Consider the following 17071-nt stretch of genomic DNA (forward strand, 5'->3'; position numbering starts at 1 on the left):
AATAATATTACACAGCATATACACATGTATAATAATTCAGGAGTGACAGTATAAACAACACACGCACAGACATGCCCATGTATAATACACTGACACACCCATTGCACGGACACCCACACAATTTAATAAGTGCACACACAGAAAATGATAATTTTACATTAATATATACAAATTATTCCTTAAAAATTGTAAAAATCAACATTATTTACACAAGAAATGAATTAGCAACAATATCAAATTGTAAACACACCTCAACAGGAGTGGGCGTGTCTGGAAAGTCAGTGAGAGTCCTGGGGTCCCAGTGAAAGGTGCAGCCAGTGGGAAGTTTGTCAGGTCTTTTACCCACTCATACAAGTACTCTTGTTCCTCCTCATCAATATCTACAGTCATCAAGTCATCTTGTCTTGCAGTATGGCCATCACTAGTGTCACTGTCGATTTCTGTCTCAGCATCGTATGGACCAGTCAGCTAAGTTCCGTTGTCACTTTCAAAATCATCATCTGGTACTAACTGAATGTCATCATCATCAGAAAAATCATCAGAGAATTTGTCACCAGTGTCAATGAGGTCACGTTCAATGTCTGATCCTTCTTCTGTCACATTTTCGTCAGCCTCACGCAGGGAGTACATTCGTCTCAGCCGCCATTTTGGTTATGAAAAGATTGACCTTTCACCCAGTCTAGAAAAGTCTAGAAAAAAGCCTTTCACGCAGTTAACGGCCAAGGGGAAATAACTCAGTTTTTCCTAGACTGATCCCTCAAGACAACCTGATTAGTTTCCCTTTAATTGAACACTGCTGAGTGTATGAAAAAAATTCCGCAATCTGCCGAATCCTACACTACGGCACGTCATTCTGAGCGGGCGGAGCGCCAGCGCCGGCACATCTCCAATGAGTTAAAGGAATGGAGAGGAGTGCCGTTGATTAGGATGAGCAGGTTAGAAAGGCATTTGGTCCAAGCTGGTACGAATGTTTTCGACTTTGTTGAAAAAGAAAGAGGAGAAGACATTGGTGAGTTCAGGTAAAGTGTAGGCAGAAGGAAGAGAAGTCTTTTTTTTGCCGTACTGAGAAGATTTCACATGATAAGATTGAAGAGATTTGGTGGATGTTGCATTGAGAACTTGAGAAGAAAAGTCTGTCTTTGCTGACAAGATCATATGTTTGACTTTATCTTTTTGTTTTCAGAAGATTTGATTGTGCGCTTTCAGTCTTGTTGATCGCCATCACCGTTCCCATTGGTGACGTTTGCGTTTTGCAAATCGAATATCTTGTGTGTACCATGGGGCGGAAGGCCTATCAGGAAGTATGCGGGTAGTGAGAGGTGCATGTCCATCCAGCAGTTGAGAAAGGACAGTGTTGTAATGTGTAGAGATGTCAGTGCGGGAAGAAATTTTGGAAAGGCATTCAGCAGTTTGAGAAGAAAAAGTGGTAATGTTGATGGATTTCAGGTGCGACGAGTTACGGATTTTTTGGTTCTGGTAAGTTTTGAAATATTAAGTGAGAATATAACAGCAGAATGGTTGGAAGAAAGTTCGTCAGTTACAGTCACTGACGCAGTCATGGCATCAGTCACGTGTGATGAGCCAGTCCAACGTATGGCCAGATCTGTGTGTTGGTTCTGTGATAGCTGAGAGAGAGAATCATTGAACGGAGAAAGACATAGGTGTTTGACATCAGTGGAAGTTTGTTTGTCAAAATGAAAATTGAAATCTCTGAGGATGATAACTTTGCCAGAATTTTGGCGTCAGTTTTTTCAGTTTGGGTTCATGACCTTCTGATTTTAACCAGGTTTCGGTAAGAAATACAATATCAAAGTTATTTTCAAAAATATAATCAGAAATATAGTCAGTCTTTTGATCAGGGCAGTCAGACTGAACATTGAATAGACAGGCACAAAAGAGATCAGAGGTAGCAGAGAGGAATTTAATGGTGAATCAGGTGAGTCAGACAGACAGGCAACGGAAGGAGACGGTGGTGACTGAGCAGTGGAGGACAGTGGGAAGAAAAAGAAAGGTCCGGGAGTTGAGACAAATGTGGGAGGAGTAGGAAGCAGAGCAGAACCAATCACCGGGGATACACCACAGTTTGGAAAAGTGTCATCAGAGGGGACAATGTCAGTGGCAGTCACAGTAACAGCAGGGCTGACATTGGAGACAGTTGGATGATCAGGGCAGGGAACAGAGCCCCACAAACGGCGAAGTTTGCCCACTCTGGTTCCTCTCTTAGTCTTTGGTCTGCCAATACCCAGGCTGATGATGTGCTGAGTTGTGTCATCGCATAGTCGGTGTTGTTTGACCCAAGACATACTCGACAGCAACGCTCTAATGTTAATGACGTTCAACATGGTGACAGTGGCAGTGCAAGAGCAGATGTTGGACGGTATGAGAGGGCTGTGCACATGAAAAGTGTGCCAAAAGGCAGAGAGTATCGATGCTGACATGATTACGAGTGTCAGGTGAGCAGCATTGTTAGTTTGCAAACAAAAATAAAAAAATTAAGTCAAACTGTTCCAAAAGCAAATAAAAGTGATCAAAACTCTTCTGACCTTTAGAATCCTGGAAATAAAGCGCGCACACAGATACAAAAAATGTCTAGATCAGAACAGAAGAACCACAGAAACACACACCAAAAACGCAGAAACCAACACAGTACAGTCAGTGGGCGCAAAGGCAGGAAACTCTCTCACAGTGTGGTGCAGTGTGGGTATGGTCTATGTACTGTGTGGTGCAGTGTGGGTATGGTCTATGTACTGTGTGGTGCAGTGTGGGTATGGTCTATGCACTGTGTGGTGCAGTGTGGGTATGGTCTATGCACTGTGTGGTGCAGTGTGGGTATGGTCTATGTACTGTGTGGTGCAGTGTGGGTATGGTCTATGTACTGTGTGGTGCAGTGTGGGTATGGTCTATGTACTGTGTGGTGCAGTGTGGGTATGGTCTATGTACTGTGTGGTGCAGTGTGGGTATGGTCTATGTACTGTGTGGTGCAGTGTGGGTATGGTCTATGCACTGTGTGGTGCAGTGTGGGTATGGTCTATGCACTGTGTGGTGCAGTGTGGGTATGGTCTATGCACTGTGTGGTGCAGTGTGGGTATGGTCTAAGCACTGTGTGGGTACGTCTGCACAGTGAGGGTGTGGTCTGCACTGCACTGCAAGATATCCTGTACTGGCTTGGAAAGACAGGTGTCTTACAATGTTAACAGCATCAAATGCACCCACACTTTGACACACATGCATACCAATGCTGACAACTTGACAAATAATTCAGCTGATTAACCAAAAAAATCCATATATACAAAATGCTGATCTATTACCCTGTGAAGTGTAAAAACAAAGCTATATCAAGTCAAACAAATATTCAAAAATTCAGCTGTTGATGTTTAGCAGTCCTGACCACAAAGGGAGAGCAGTGTGGGACTACAAGTCTTTGCTGCGGATGAAGCGGTTGCCCTCAGACCTATGACCCAGGTAAGTCTGCTTGGACTTGCTGTAGAAACCTGGAAAGGGACACAACAAGCTGATGCCACACAGGGATATGGAAAGGTTTCACAGACACACACAGACAACAGGGCGAACATGTGACACAGACAGCTAGATAAACATGTGACGGAGACATAAAGGTAAACAGGTAACACATTGTGGTAAACAGGTAATTCAGCATGGTAAACAGGTGACAGACTGTATGGTAAATGGGTGACAAAGCATAGTAAAAAGGTGACAGTATGGTAAACAGATAACATGGACAGTATGGTAAACAGGCGACACAGCATGGTAAACAGGTGGCATAGCATGGGAAACCGGAGGCACAGTATGGGAAACAGGTGGCACAGCATGGTAAACAGGTGGCATAGCATGGGAAACCGGAGGCACAGCATGGTAAAGCATGGTAAACAGGTGGCACAGCATGGGAAACAGGAGGAACAGCATGGTAAACAGGTGGCACAGTATGGTAAAGCATGGTAAACAGGTGGCACAGCATGGGAAACAGGAGGCACAGCATGGTAAACAGGTGGCACAGCATAGGAAACAGGTGATAGAGCATGGTAAACAGGTGGCACAGCATGGTAAAGCATGGCTTTTCTGTCCTCCACTGCTCTTTGTTATTCCACCTGATTCATACCTGTCCTTTCTTGGTAATATAATGTCTTCACACCTCTTCCTTTGTCTTCCAATGACTGTCCCTTGCAAGATGGTCTTTCCAAGTTCCCTGCTCAGTGAGAAACATGTCGATACCACTTCATTTTCTATTTCTTGATGACTGTGAGGAGGTCATCATGTGATCCTATTGCTTGATGGATCTTGCTGTGGACCTCTTCAGTTGTCACATGATCTGTGTAGTGGATGACCAAAATCTTCCTGTACAATCTCATTTCACTTGCCAGGATCTTTTTGTGCATGTCTGCTGAGAGTGTTCAAGTTTCACAGGTACAGAGGAAAACTGACTAGTCAAGGGAGTGCAATATGTGGATCTTGGCATGCAGACTGATGTTCTTGTCTCTCCAGATGCTTTGTAGTCGATGCTATCACAGCTGTTGCCACTATCTCAAGTTTTAACTTTCATCTGGTATGATGGAGCCAAGGTATTTGAATATCATAAGTGTTTCTAAATTGACCAACTGACTTTGATGTCTAAAATGATGCCTAGGGTGCTGTTAGTCACGAATTCAGTCTTTTTGGCACAAATTTCCATAATCCTCTCCAGAAAGACACTGAAGAGGGTGAGTGACAGCAGGCATCCATGATGCATATCAAACGTAATGCCAAATTAATCTCCCTTGTTACCATTCAGCAATACAATGCTTATGGCTTTCTTGTACAGTTGTTCAGTTACTTAGACAAGGTTGGCATTGGTATTGTACATCCTCAGAGCAGACCATCATGTCGAAGTCCTTCTTGAAGTCAACAAATATGTGGTAAGGTTTTGCTGGTGTTCGAGGCACTTTTTTGCAGATTACTCTCAAGTCCAGAATCTGTTCGATTATGCATCACCCTATCCTAAAATCTGCTTGCTTGTTTCAGCAATAATGGCCTCTACTTGAGGTTTCAGTCTGTTCAGTAGAATTTTCAGCATAACTTTGCTTGGATGGCTTATCAAGCTGATGGAACGACTGTTCTGGCATAACTGAAGATTTACTTTCTTAGGCAAGGCATAATTAGTGTCCAGGGAGTTGGCCATATTCAAGAGCTCCAGATCCTACTGCAGTTGGTAGTGAAAGCAGTTATCATTTCCTCTCCTGCCTGAACCAGTTCTGCAGGTATGTTGTCAATTCCTGCTGATTTCCCTTGTTTCATTGCCTTGAGTGCTGCTTCCACTTCCTTACATAAGATGGAAAGTGAGTCATCTGGGTTTGGCTGCAGACATTTTAGTACTGCTGGGTCTCCACTGAACTGGTAGTTGTATAGCTCTGTGCAATATTCCGTCCATCTGTATAGCATCTCCTTCTCTTTGGTAAGACACTTCTCTGACTTGCTCTGGATACTTGTTGGTTCCCTCTCTTTCTCTGTGGTGAGATGTTTAACCACTTGGTATGCTTTCTTGGTGTTATTTCTGTTCAGGCTTTCTTCAATTTCTGTACACTGGTGCTCAAACCAGGTGGGGTTTTTTGTGGGGTTTTTTTGTTTTTGTTTTTTTTATGTTTGTCTCTTCTTTTTTTGTTCTTTTTTTGTCTGTTTTTTTTTTTTTTTTTTTTTTTTTTCCTCTCTTTCCAGACTTTGTTGTTTGCTTTTCTATATTTCTGAGCTCCTTCTGGGATACCATTCCCTTTCTTTAGTTTTTGTCTCTTGTCACAGTCCACAACATGGTAAACAGGTGATACAGTGGCACAGTCAACATGGTAAACAGGTGATACAGTGGCACAGTCAACATGGTAAACAGGTGATACAGTGACACAGTCAACATGGTAAACAGATGATACAGTGACACAGTCAACATGGTAAACAGATGATACAGTGACACAGTCAACATGGTAAACAGGTGATACAGTGACACAGTCAACATGGTAAACAGATGATACAGTGACACAGTCAACATGGTAAACAGGTGATACAGTGACACAGTCAACATGGTAAACAGGTGATACAGTGACACAGTCAACATGGTAAACAGGTGATACAGTGACACAGTCAACATGGTAAACAGATGATACAGTGACACAGTCAACATGGTAAACAGGTGATACAGTGACACAGTCAACATGGTAAACAGGTGATACAGTGACACAGTCAACATGGTAAACAGGTGATACAGTGACACAGTCAACATGGTAAACAGGTGATACAGTGGCACAGTCAACATGGTAAACAGGTGATACAGTGACACAGTCAACATGGTAAACAGATGATCTGTATGGTAAACAGGCAACACAGTATACATACACACAAAAAAGCATCATCTCGATTTCGAAACATTCACTCACAGTTTCCTGAGGGCCATATGTTTACTGCCACTGACTGACATGTTAATATCAGCATAGTCAACTTTATGTTAAATGTTCACTGACCTAAATGCTGCACATCATCCTTCTCTTTAACAGTGTCGCTGGGCAGAGGAGTTAACACACAGGTGGTTTCACTGTCTTCTTCCTGCAGACACAAAGGGGGGAGAGTAATGATGGATGATTCAACAATGTGTTGTGAAGTGTGGGGAGAGTAATGATGGATGACAGGTGTGTTGTGAGGTGTGGGGAGAGTAATGGATGACATGTGTGTTGTAAAGTGTGGGGAAAATAATGATGGATGACAGATGCGTTGTGACATATGTGCGCGGGGAGTAATGATGGATGACAAGCATGTTGTGAGATGTGGGGAGAAAAATGATGGATGATATGTGTGTTGTGTGTGTGGGGAGAGTAACGATGGATGACATGTGTGATGTGTGTGTGTGTGGGGAGAGTAATGATGGATGACAGGTGTGTTGTGAGGTGTGTGTGTGGGGAGAGTAATGATGGATGACATGTGTGATGTTTGTGTGGGGAGAGTAATGATGGATGACATGTGTGTTGTTTGTGTGGGGAGAGTAATGATGGATGACATGTATGATGTTTGTGTGGGGAGAGTAATGATGGATGACAGGTGTGTTGTGAGGTGTGTGTGTGGGGAGAGTAATGATGGATGACAGGTGTGTTGTGAGGTGTGTGTGTGGGGAGAGTAATGATGGATGACATGTGTCTTGTGATGTGTGTGTGTGGGGAGAGTAATGATGGATGACAGGTGTGTTGTGATGTGTGTGTGTGAGGAGAGTAATGATGGATGACATGTGTGTTGTGATGTTTGTGTGGGGAGAGTAATGATGGATGACAGGTGTGTTGTGAGGTGTGTGTGGGGGGAGAGTAATGATGGATGACAGGTGTGTTGTGAGGTGTGTGTGGGGAGAGTAATGATGGATGACATGTGTCTTGTGATGTGTGTGTGGGGAGAGTAATGATGGATGACGTGTGTCTTGTGATGTGTGTGTGGGGAGAGTAATGATGGATGACGTGTTTGAGGAGAATAATGATGGATGACAAGTGTTTTGTGAGTTGTTGGGGGAGTAATGATGGATGACAGGTGTGTTGTGAGGTGTGTGTGTGGGAAATAATGATGGACGACAGGTGTGTTATGAGGTGTTGGGGGAGTAATGATAGATGACAGGTATGTTGCGAGGTGTGTGTGTGTGGAGAGTGATGATGGATGACGTGTGTTGTGAGGTGTGGGAGGAATAATGATGGACAGGTGTGTTGTAAGGTGTGGGGAGTAATGATGGATGACATGTGTGTTGTGAGGTGAGGGGAGTAATGATGGATGACATGTGTGTTGTGAGGTATGGGGAGTAATGATGGATGGCAGGTGTGTTGTGAGGTGGGCAAGGGAGTGACATGGATGACACATCATGTGGCTTGTGAGGCAACAACAGTTACCTGGTCAGCAGAGGGTGGAGGTCTGACCACCTGAAGGAATTTCCCTCGGCGCCGGGCCTCCTGCAGTTCTTCCTGCTGCACAGCACTGGAGTCCAGGAACTTGAGGTATGGCAGATGGTACAGCACATAATACCTTTAGTTCAACACACAACACACAGGTGAGGCAGGTGACACAGCACATAATACCTTTAGTACAACACACATCAACACATAGGCAAGGCAGGTGATACAGCACATAGTTCCTGAAGTGCAACACAGGTGAGGCAGGTGATATAGCACATAGTACCTGTACACACATCAACACACAGGTAAGGCAGGTGATACAGCACATAATACCTGTACACACATCAACACACAGGTAAGGCAGGTGATACAGCACTTAGTACCTGTACACACATCAACACACATGTGCGGCAGGTGATACAGAACATAATACCTGTACACACATCAACACACAGGTAAGGCAGGTGATACAGCACACAATACCTGTACACACATCAACACACAGGTAAGGCAGGTGATACAGCACATAATACCTGTACACACATCAACACACAGGTGAGAGAACAGCACTTAATACATGTAGCACATCAAACATCAACAAACAGGTGAAAGAAATGAAGAAACCATCTTGTTCAGATGTTTAAAAGCCTGAATTGTCAACCACTGGCACATGTAACAAAAACAAAATTGTTACAGCATTTTTATGTCCATTATTGCATGTAAAAAAATATTTTATACAATGTGGCAACTATGATGTCAGATGTGCATACAGTGTTATACCTGTAAACGTAAGGTATGGCTGATAACATCTGGTCTTTTTTTTGGGACCAAATCAGTGTCTTACCTTATTTATTATTCAGTTTGTTTTTTGTTTTTCTCCAGAAGATCATGTCCATGTGCTACATACATCTCTGATAATCATCCTGGTTTTTTTTCTGAGGAAGACCATCCCCATGTTTTATGTTTATCACTGATAATCCTCCTGATCTACTTCTGAGGAAAACCCTTTAATGTTTTAAAAACCTGCTTTGTTGATAATTCTCCTCATCCTTTTTAAAGGAAGACTTCATCAATGTTTTACCTGTATCACTGATAATCCTCCTCATCCTTTTTAGAGGAAGACTTCATCAATGTTTTACCTGTATCATTGATAATTCTCCTCATCCTTTTTAGAGGAAGACTTCATCAATGTTTTACCTGTATCGTTGATAATTCTCCTCATCTTTTTTGGAGGAAGACTTCATCAATGTTTTACCTGTATCGTTGATAACCCTCCTCACCCTTTTTAGAGGAAGACTTCATCAATGTTTTACCTGTATCGTTGGTAATCCTCCTCATCCTTTTCGGAGGAGGACAGCTGGTTGGGACAGGCAATGTTGCCCAACAAACTGAGATAATGTAACTGGGGGAACTTCTCTTTCAGCTGGTGCAGCAATGGATCCAGATTTTCAAACTGAAATCAATCAACACCACTGTACTCATGTCCATATATCATACAGCTTTTTCTATCATATTGCACATACACACACACACACATTCAGACACACTCACACTAACTCTCTCTGTCACACACACACACACACACACACACACACACACTACTTCACACATACAACACAAGCTAACACACCTATCACACAGATTCAAGCACACACACACACACACACTCTCTCTCTCTCTCTCTGTCTCTCTCTCTCTCTCTCTCTCTCTCTCTCCTCTCCCTCTCTCTACTCCACACATACTCACAACACAAGCTGACACACCTATCAGACAGACACATTTTCACAGATTCAAACACACACGCACACACACACACACACACACACACAAACACACACACATGCACGCACGCACACACACACTAACACTAACACACACATACACACACATGACCTAGGTTTATTTTACGGAGTTCATAGATCCTGGCCATATCACCCTCCCTCCCCATTCCCTCATTTGAGATACTCAGTGAATAGAGAAAATGTTAACTGTCCATTTTGTCCTGGAATAGAAGAATCTGAATTACATTCTATCTTGGTCAGTTGGTGTGTACCCAGTATAAATCCATTCATAAAATGTACATTCCAGTGTGTGTTTGGTGTGATAGTTGTTTAAAAGTATATTGTTTCCATTGCCAATTTGAAATCATGTATAAGACAAATGATATGTTGTAGATATTAATGCGGCATGTGTGTGTACGCACTGGCGCACGTGCACACATTCCAGCGCATGTTGCTGATTCCATTGTGAATGAATTCATCTGTACTGGTTCCATGAATTGCTCAACCCCACTTTTGGGTTCAAGCAAACATGCATGTTTCACAGTGATGACTTGTGCTTCATACTGTCAATGTTACTGTCCCTGTACTCCCTACCTTCCATTTCCCAGTTCCCCAACCCACCCCCTTGACATGGGCAAAATGGCCTAGTCATTAATATGTTTGAGTTCAGTTCGAGTTCTAGTTCCCCATTCCCACCCCAGCTGCAGTGCTGAATGCAAATCTTACAGGACAACAAGCTAGGAAAAAGTATGGGCAAAAAAAAACATGTACACATATTCTCACTCTCTCAGTCACACACATGTAAATTGACACATTCCTGCACACACAACAAACATGCACATAACTGTATACAAAGTGAGACCAAGTAAAAGAGAGAATAAATGACAGACAGACATTGATCACAGCAGTGGTTCTTTGTCTTTGTGAATGATCTGCTTGACCAAGAGACACCATGGCAGAATCAGGAGTTCGTCTTTGATTTCAATGTTCACCAGTGACTAGAGTTTAAGGCCTCATTTAAGCATGCCTTTGTGTTTGGGGGAAATGCACTTTACTCCAGTTTTCCTCATTCCACCAGGTGTGACTGGGGACCTGACTTCAGTTGGGAGAGTTAACAGGAGAGGACTGGGCCCCATCTTCCTATGCCAAGCCCTTGATTCAGTGAATATGAATTCACTGCCTTCATGGTTGAAAAAGCCATTTTAATTGATACTTAATGAAAAGACAAAGACTGGGTATACACTCTATTCTGAGGACAGGTGAACCATTTCATGTGTCTACCTATGTTCCAATATGCACTCACTCTGTTCTTGTTGAGGCACAGTGTAGTGAGGGAACGGAGGCATGGGAAGACCGTGTCATCACTCAGTTCATTGTTGTCCAAGATCAGTTCTTTCAGCTGGATAAACCTCTCCAACCCACTCAGACACCTGACACAGAACAGTGGGCAGTACGGAAGGGAGAGTAGGATGGGAAAGCATGGGAAAGTAGGGGGAGGGGACAGTGCACCATACACCAGACTGTTTTTGGTCATAACACTTTCTACAGTGATCACAAAAGCCACTTTCAATTTTCAAGTAAATAAATCATAACATGAATTTTCAGCGTACAACACCAACAAGAAAAAAATAAAACAAAATAAGGGAAAGACACACAGGGAGAAACACACACACACACACACACACACACACACACACACACACACATGCACTGACTATTAGTGTACTATGTGTGTCAGCAAGAGCATCCGGTTCATGTCTGTCTACATGCCAAATTCAAATTTCTAAAATTCACACTGAGCTACATACATATTGCATTTCACTGGTAATTATATCTACAGACAAACAAAATCATTGTACAATAGAATATGTTTGTGCATGCATCTGATATCATTGTGGTTAAAAAATGGAAACTAGAAAATTAAGAATGACAGACAGAAAGAAGAAGAAAGAAAAAAAAGTGAAGAAAGACGAAAAGGGAAAGAAAGACAAAAGTCTTTGTCATACTGTATCATGTTAAAGCTGAGATCCAGGCGCTGTGTTCTGTCAGCATATGTGTCAATCAGTGTTGGGGGGATCATAGTCACCTCATGGCCCAGGTAACACAGCTGGTGAAAAAAAGATAAACAGCTTGACTCTGCTCTGTGTGTGTGTGTGTGTGTGTGTGTGTGTGTGTGTGTGTGTGTGTGTGTGTGTGCCTGTGTGTTTGTGTTTGTGCATATATGAGAGAGAGGTGGGGGGAGGAGGGGAAACAGAGTGAGAGGAGACAGACATACTGACTGATAAATAGAGATAGAGCTATTGAGACAAAGAAATGACAACAAGGCAAAATACTTGGGACTAATGGGAGGGGTAGCATCAAAGTAATGGGATATTACAGGATTACCAACAGATCTAAGCTCAGCTCATTAAGTAATTGCTTTTGTTTATATACTAACCTTACTGGTCCTCACAGAGAACAAGCTGTTTCAATTTGTTCAAAGGAGGTGTCCATGCATACTGACTGTTCCACATACACAAGACCATGTCTACTTATTAAAATTCAAAGAGGAGCAAAGTGTTTTTTCACATAAACCCAACATACTGGTGAGACCTGGACAGCCAATTTTAAACAAAATAAATAAATAAATGCTATAAAATATGAAAAACTGAAAGATGCATTGAAGGCAAATAACTGAAATAGATATGAATAAAAATGGGCGTGCGCACCCGCGCGCGCACACATAAGTATTTTCGCTTTTCTTCCTCACCACTCTCTGTGTGACTGGAGTGAACGTCCACACCCTGGTGTCAAAACCATTCCGTCTTGAGTTGAGTGGGAAAATTGTGGATATTGCCAGTATTTCATTACTGCTTCCATCATTTCCCCAATAATCAATATACCGAGTGAAGTTACAATGTATATGTTTTGTCTGTCTGTCTTTCAGGCCGTTTGTGGCCTGTTCAGAAGCAATGGGTCCAGTACAGTGTTCAATAAAATAATGCCATTTGCGTTTTACATTTCATTTCTCCCGCGGTCGTTGCTGTATGTACTTTGCCATTGTGTTCATGGATTCTTTGAGAACGGATAGTTTTTACAGAGTTTATCTAAGTTTAAGTTTATTTCTTTTACAATGTCCCCATCAGGCTGTCCAATGCGCCGTTAAGTAGTATTATAAGGGGATCACATCTTGAATGAAACCAGAGTTTGTAGAAGTTTGTTTTTGTTTATTTTCATTCAAAAGAGGAAAAACAAGTGACCGCTATGTCCAAGAACTTAATGGGAAAGAAAAGCCAGCTGTGTGTGTACCTGTCCGTCACAGAAAACTGGGTCATTGTCCTGTCCGTTGTCACTTTCGATCTCGCCAGACGAAAGTTTTCCGCAGTCGGCAGGCGCCGCCATATTAATGTCACGTGAGAATACAATAACGTCACATTGTCATGTGACAAAAACTGAAACTGAAATTCAGTTTCAGTTACAAGGAAACGTCAAAGTGCTCATGATATATGCGCCAAAAGGTGCTTGGGGGGAGGGGGCGGGGGTAAACAGAGGAAGGTGTGGAGGAGGGGGTTTATCATTCACCTCTACTGGGTTTCTAATGTGTACTTATTATGCCGCTATACTGGACTGGGAAAATCAACTGAAGGGAATGGTTATAGCCACCAATTTATAAGGGATTTTTTGGACTCAGATTATCAGTAGATTCTTCTTCTTCTTGTTGTTTCTTCTTCTTTACAAGACTGTTTCAAAGCATGCCCCCCACCACCCCACCCCCACCCCCCACCCCCGGCCCCCCACGCCTCACCTCCGGCCGAACTGAAACCGACAGTTGCTCGTGGATGACGAACAATGATAGAATTAACACTTCTCAAGCTGATCAGGAGGAGAGACGTACCGGACATACAGACGCATGAAAGTGAGCGGCTGTGAGGAACTACAAGCAGCAGTCAAGCTCCCTAAACACGGAAATTCAGCGAGAGCTCACTAAAAAAACACGGCAGACGCTCTTCAGGAGTTATACTGCCGGGTGAGCCTATTTACAACCGTACGGTGATTCCATCTGGCTCCACCAGAAACGTATCTCGACCATCGTGAAGCAACACTGAATTATAACGCTCCACTACAGTCGGTGTCTCAGCCCTCAAGTCTGACTGACGTCGGTCGCAGCCGTCTCGTCACGCCGGACTCGGACCCCAAGCAGAAACTGGAAGAGCGGCAGAACTCCCAAAACAACCAGTTTTACTGACACCGTGTTCAGCGACCGTGCACCGCCTACACCGCTTACACCGCTGGAGAAGAGTTAAGGACCAAATGTACAACTTGATGCCTGACTCCCCGGTGACGACTTCCCCATCATGGTGACATCACTGACCATCAACGTACGCGGAATGCAGAAGATACTCTTCAACCTCAGTGAACTGAACCCTATCTAAAGCAGCTAGACCAGATGGCATCTTACTCTGTGTACTGAAAGAGCTTGCTGCAAGAAACAGCACCGGCCAATCCTCACACAGATCTTCACCTCATCTCTACAGACCGGCAGTGTGCCGAATGACTGGAGAGAAGCATTGGTGACCCCTGTCTTCAAGAACTGAAGGGAGAGCACTGACGCCCGTCAACTGAACTACAGGCCCATCTCTCTCACCTGCACTCTCCAAGGCCCTCGAGCAGATCCCTGTGAGCGCCGGCCATTATTGGGCACTTTGAGTCCAATGGCATCCTCAGCTATCCGACCAACAACATGGCTACCGGTAAGCACCAATCCTGCAGGCACTCACCTATACTCAAGTTCATCAAAGAAGTCTCAGCAGCAATGGAGCTACGGCTGTGATTGTTCTCTACTTTCAGTTCAGTGCCAAGGCCTTCGACCGTATCAGCCACACCCTGTTCGCCCACAAACTCGACCACTACAGGGTCAGAGGAAACACCAACTGCTGGATAGCAAACTTCCTCTCCGACCGTACAGATGACAATCTGTGGTGGTTGACTGTGCGCGATCAGACTACGTGAACGTTTGGTCTGGCATCCCACAGGCCTCAGTTCTCGTCCCTGGCCTTCTTCAGTGGCTTGCCTGCCTGTCTATTCGCTGATGATATGGCCTGTACCGCTTCATCACTTGCCCGAGTGACCTTGCTCAGCTCCAAAACGACTTGCTCCGCTTGGGAGCCTGGGAGAAGGAGTCAACATGACTTTCCACTCGGCCACTGAGGTGCAGCCAGCTGCCTCTGACCCAGAGTCGAAAGGCACTTAAAACTGTGGCTACTCAGTACACTTCCCATGGTCACACCCTCAGTTGAGCGCATCTCCTCTACCAGATACCAGATACCTCGGGGTTACTCTGCAGACTGACCTCTCCTGGCGACAGCATGTGGACAACACATGGAGGATGACCTCCAGAAAGATCAAAGAACTAGCATACAAGCCGATGGTCCGTCCGTCCAGTTATCCAATATGCCAGTCCTGTGTGGGATCTATGTGTGAGTTCTATCTCATCAACAGCACTTCCAGGCTTCCTCCAAATGTATTCATATATCTTAGTGGTGCTGATATCGGACCTATACCTATGGAGTCCTTTATCAGGGATGCAACAGTATCACACATGACAACAAACAATCTGTATGCAGACTGTCAACATGGTTTTAGAAAGAGAAGATCATGTACAACACAGCTCTTAGAAGTAATTGAAGATCTCACAAAAATGATAGATATGGGTAAACCTGTAGACATGATTTATTTAGACTTTAGAAAGGCATTTGACTCGGTACCACATCAAAGACTTTTATTAAAATTAGCTTCATATGGTATTACTGGAAGTATACTGAACTGGACAGAAAACTTCTTGTCAGAAAGAACACAGATAGTTAGAACTGGAGAAAAAATGTCAACAAATGAAAATGTTGTTAGTGGTATACCACAAGGTAGCAAACTTGGCCCAGTGCTATTTACAATATACATAAATGACCTTCCTGAAAGTATAGAAAGCAAATGCAAAATATTTGCTGATGATACTAAAATTTATGGCAATGCACAAAATAATACTACACTACAAAAGGACTTATATAAGTTACAAGACTGGACTGATAGATGGAATCTATATTTTAACGTATCAAAGTGTAAAGTAATGCACATGGGAAGAAAAAATCCAGAAAACAAATACCATATGACAATAGAAGACACCACAGAGGACATTGAAAAATGTCAAAGTGAGAAAGACCTTGGCATAATTTTTGATAATAAACTATCCTTTGACATACATATACAGAATATAATAAATAAAACCAACCAGATTTGCATTTGTATTTGTATTTCTTTTTATCACAACAGATTTCTCTGTGTGAAATTCGGGCTGCTCTCCCCAGGGAGAGCGTGTCGCTACACTACAGCGCCACCCATTTTTTTGACTCACTTGTGTAAACAAAGTGAGTCTATGTTTTAACCCGGTGTTCGGTTGTCTGTGTGTGTGTGTGTGTGTGTGTCCGTGTGTCTGTGTGTCCGTGGTAAACTTTAACATTGACATTTTCTCTGCAAATACTTTGTCAGTTGACACCAAATTTGGCATAAAAATAGGAAAAATTCAGTTCTTTCCAGTCATCGTGTTTAAAACAATATTGCACATCTGGGATGGGCACAAAAAAAAACCCCCAAAAAAACCCCCCTAATTATATGCAAACTGCATTTACTGTTATATTTATATTTTTTGTATTCTCTAAACTTGGCACTTTGACCTCTTATTCTGACACAACAACAAGAGGAGTCATTATTATCATTTTTTGTTCAAACAGGAACTTCTTTTGTTGAGCATGGAATTTTTATTTATTTTGCAAACGTTTTGGTGCAGATAGTAAAAAAAGGGAAATTACTCTGTAATTAATGCTAGGGGACTTAATTTATCACAAGTGAGTCTTGAAGGCCTTGCCTCTCTTGTTTTGTATTTTTTCCTGCGTGCAGTTTTATTTGTTTTTCCTATCGATGTGGATTTTTCTACAGAATTTTGCCAAGAACAACCCTTTTGTTGCCGTGGGTTCTTTTACGTGCGCTAAGTGCATGCTGCACACGGGACCTCGGTTTATCGTCTCATCCGAATGATGATAGGGATAATTAAGAGAACATTTACCTATTAGATAAAGATATATTTCTTAAACTGTATAAAGCATTAGTTAGATCACAAGTGGAATATGGTAATATTGTGTGGCACCCATACCTCAAGTGACAATCTATAGCTATAGAAAGGGTACAAAGAAGAGTAACTAAGATACTAAAAGAATGTAAATCTATGAGCTATCAACAGAGACTTATATACTTAAATCTGCATTCATTAAAGGGAAGAAGGCTAAGAGGGGATTTAATAGAAACATACAAAATGTTAAATTGCTATAATGAAGTCAATGTGAATAATGTTTTTAGAATGTCAGATTATGA

The 17071-nt window shown here is 42.7% G+C and overlaps 1 protein-coding gene across 2 annotated transcripts in view; it reads right to left on the reverse strand.

Moving 5' to 3' along the window:
- Positions 1-13088, reverse strand: part of LOC143292990 (leucine-rich melanocyte differentiation-associated protein-like) — a 21943-nt gene extending 8855 nt beyond the window's left edge. The window contains exons 1-7 of one of the 2 annotated variants that reach the window (XM_076603755.1): positions 12962-13088; positions 11680-11780; positions 10977-11103; positions 9206-9345; positions 7890-8022; positions 6495-6576; positions 3389-3491 (exon numbers count right to left, since the gene is read on the reverse strand). In XM_076603755.1, coding sequence (XP_076459870.1) covers positions 3412-3491; positions 6495-6576; positions 7890-8022; positions 9206-9345; positions 10977-11103; positions 11680-11780; positions 12962-13054 — 756 coding nt within the window. In that variant the 5' untranslated portion in view covers positions 13055-13088 and the 3' untranslated portion in view covers positions 3389-3411. The remainder of the gene's footprint in view (positions 1-3388; positions 3492-6494; positions 6577-7889; positions 8023-9205; positions 9346-10976; positions 11104-11679; positions 11781-12961) is intronic. The other variant, XM_076603756.1, reaches the window with a different exon arrangement.
- Between the last annotated feature and the right edge of the window lie 3983 nt (positions 13089-17071).

The sequence above is a fragment of the Babylonia areolata genome, chromosome 18 (genome assembly GCF_041734735.1).
Source record: "Babylonia areolata isolate BAREFJ2019XMU chromosome 18, ASM4173473v1, whole genome shotgun sequence".
NCBI classification, from domain to species: Eukaryota; Metazoa; Mollusca; class Gastropoda; order Neogastropoda; family Buccinidae; genus Babylonia; species Babylonia areolata.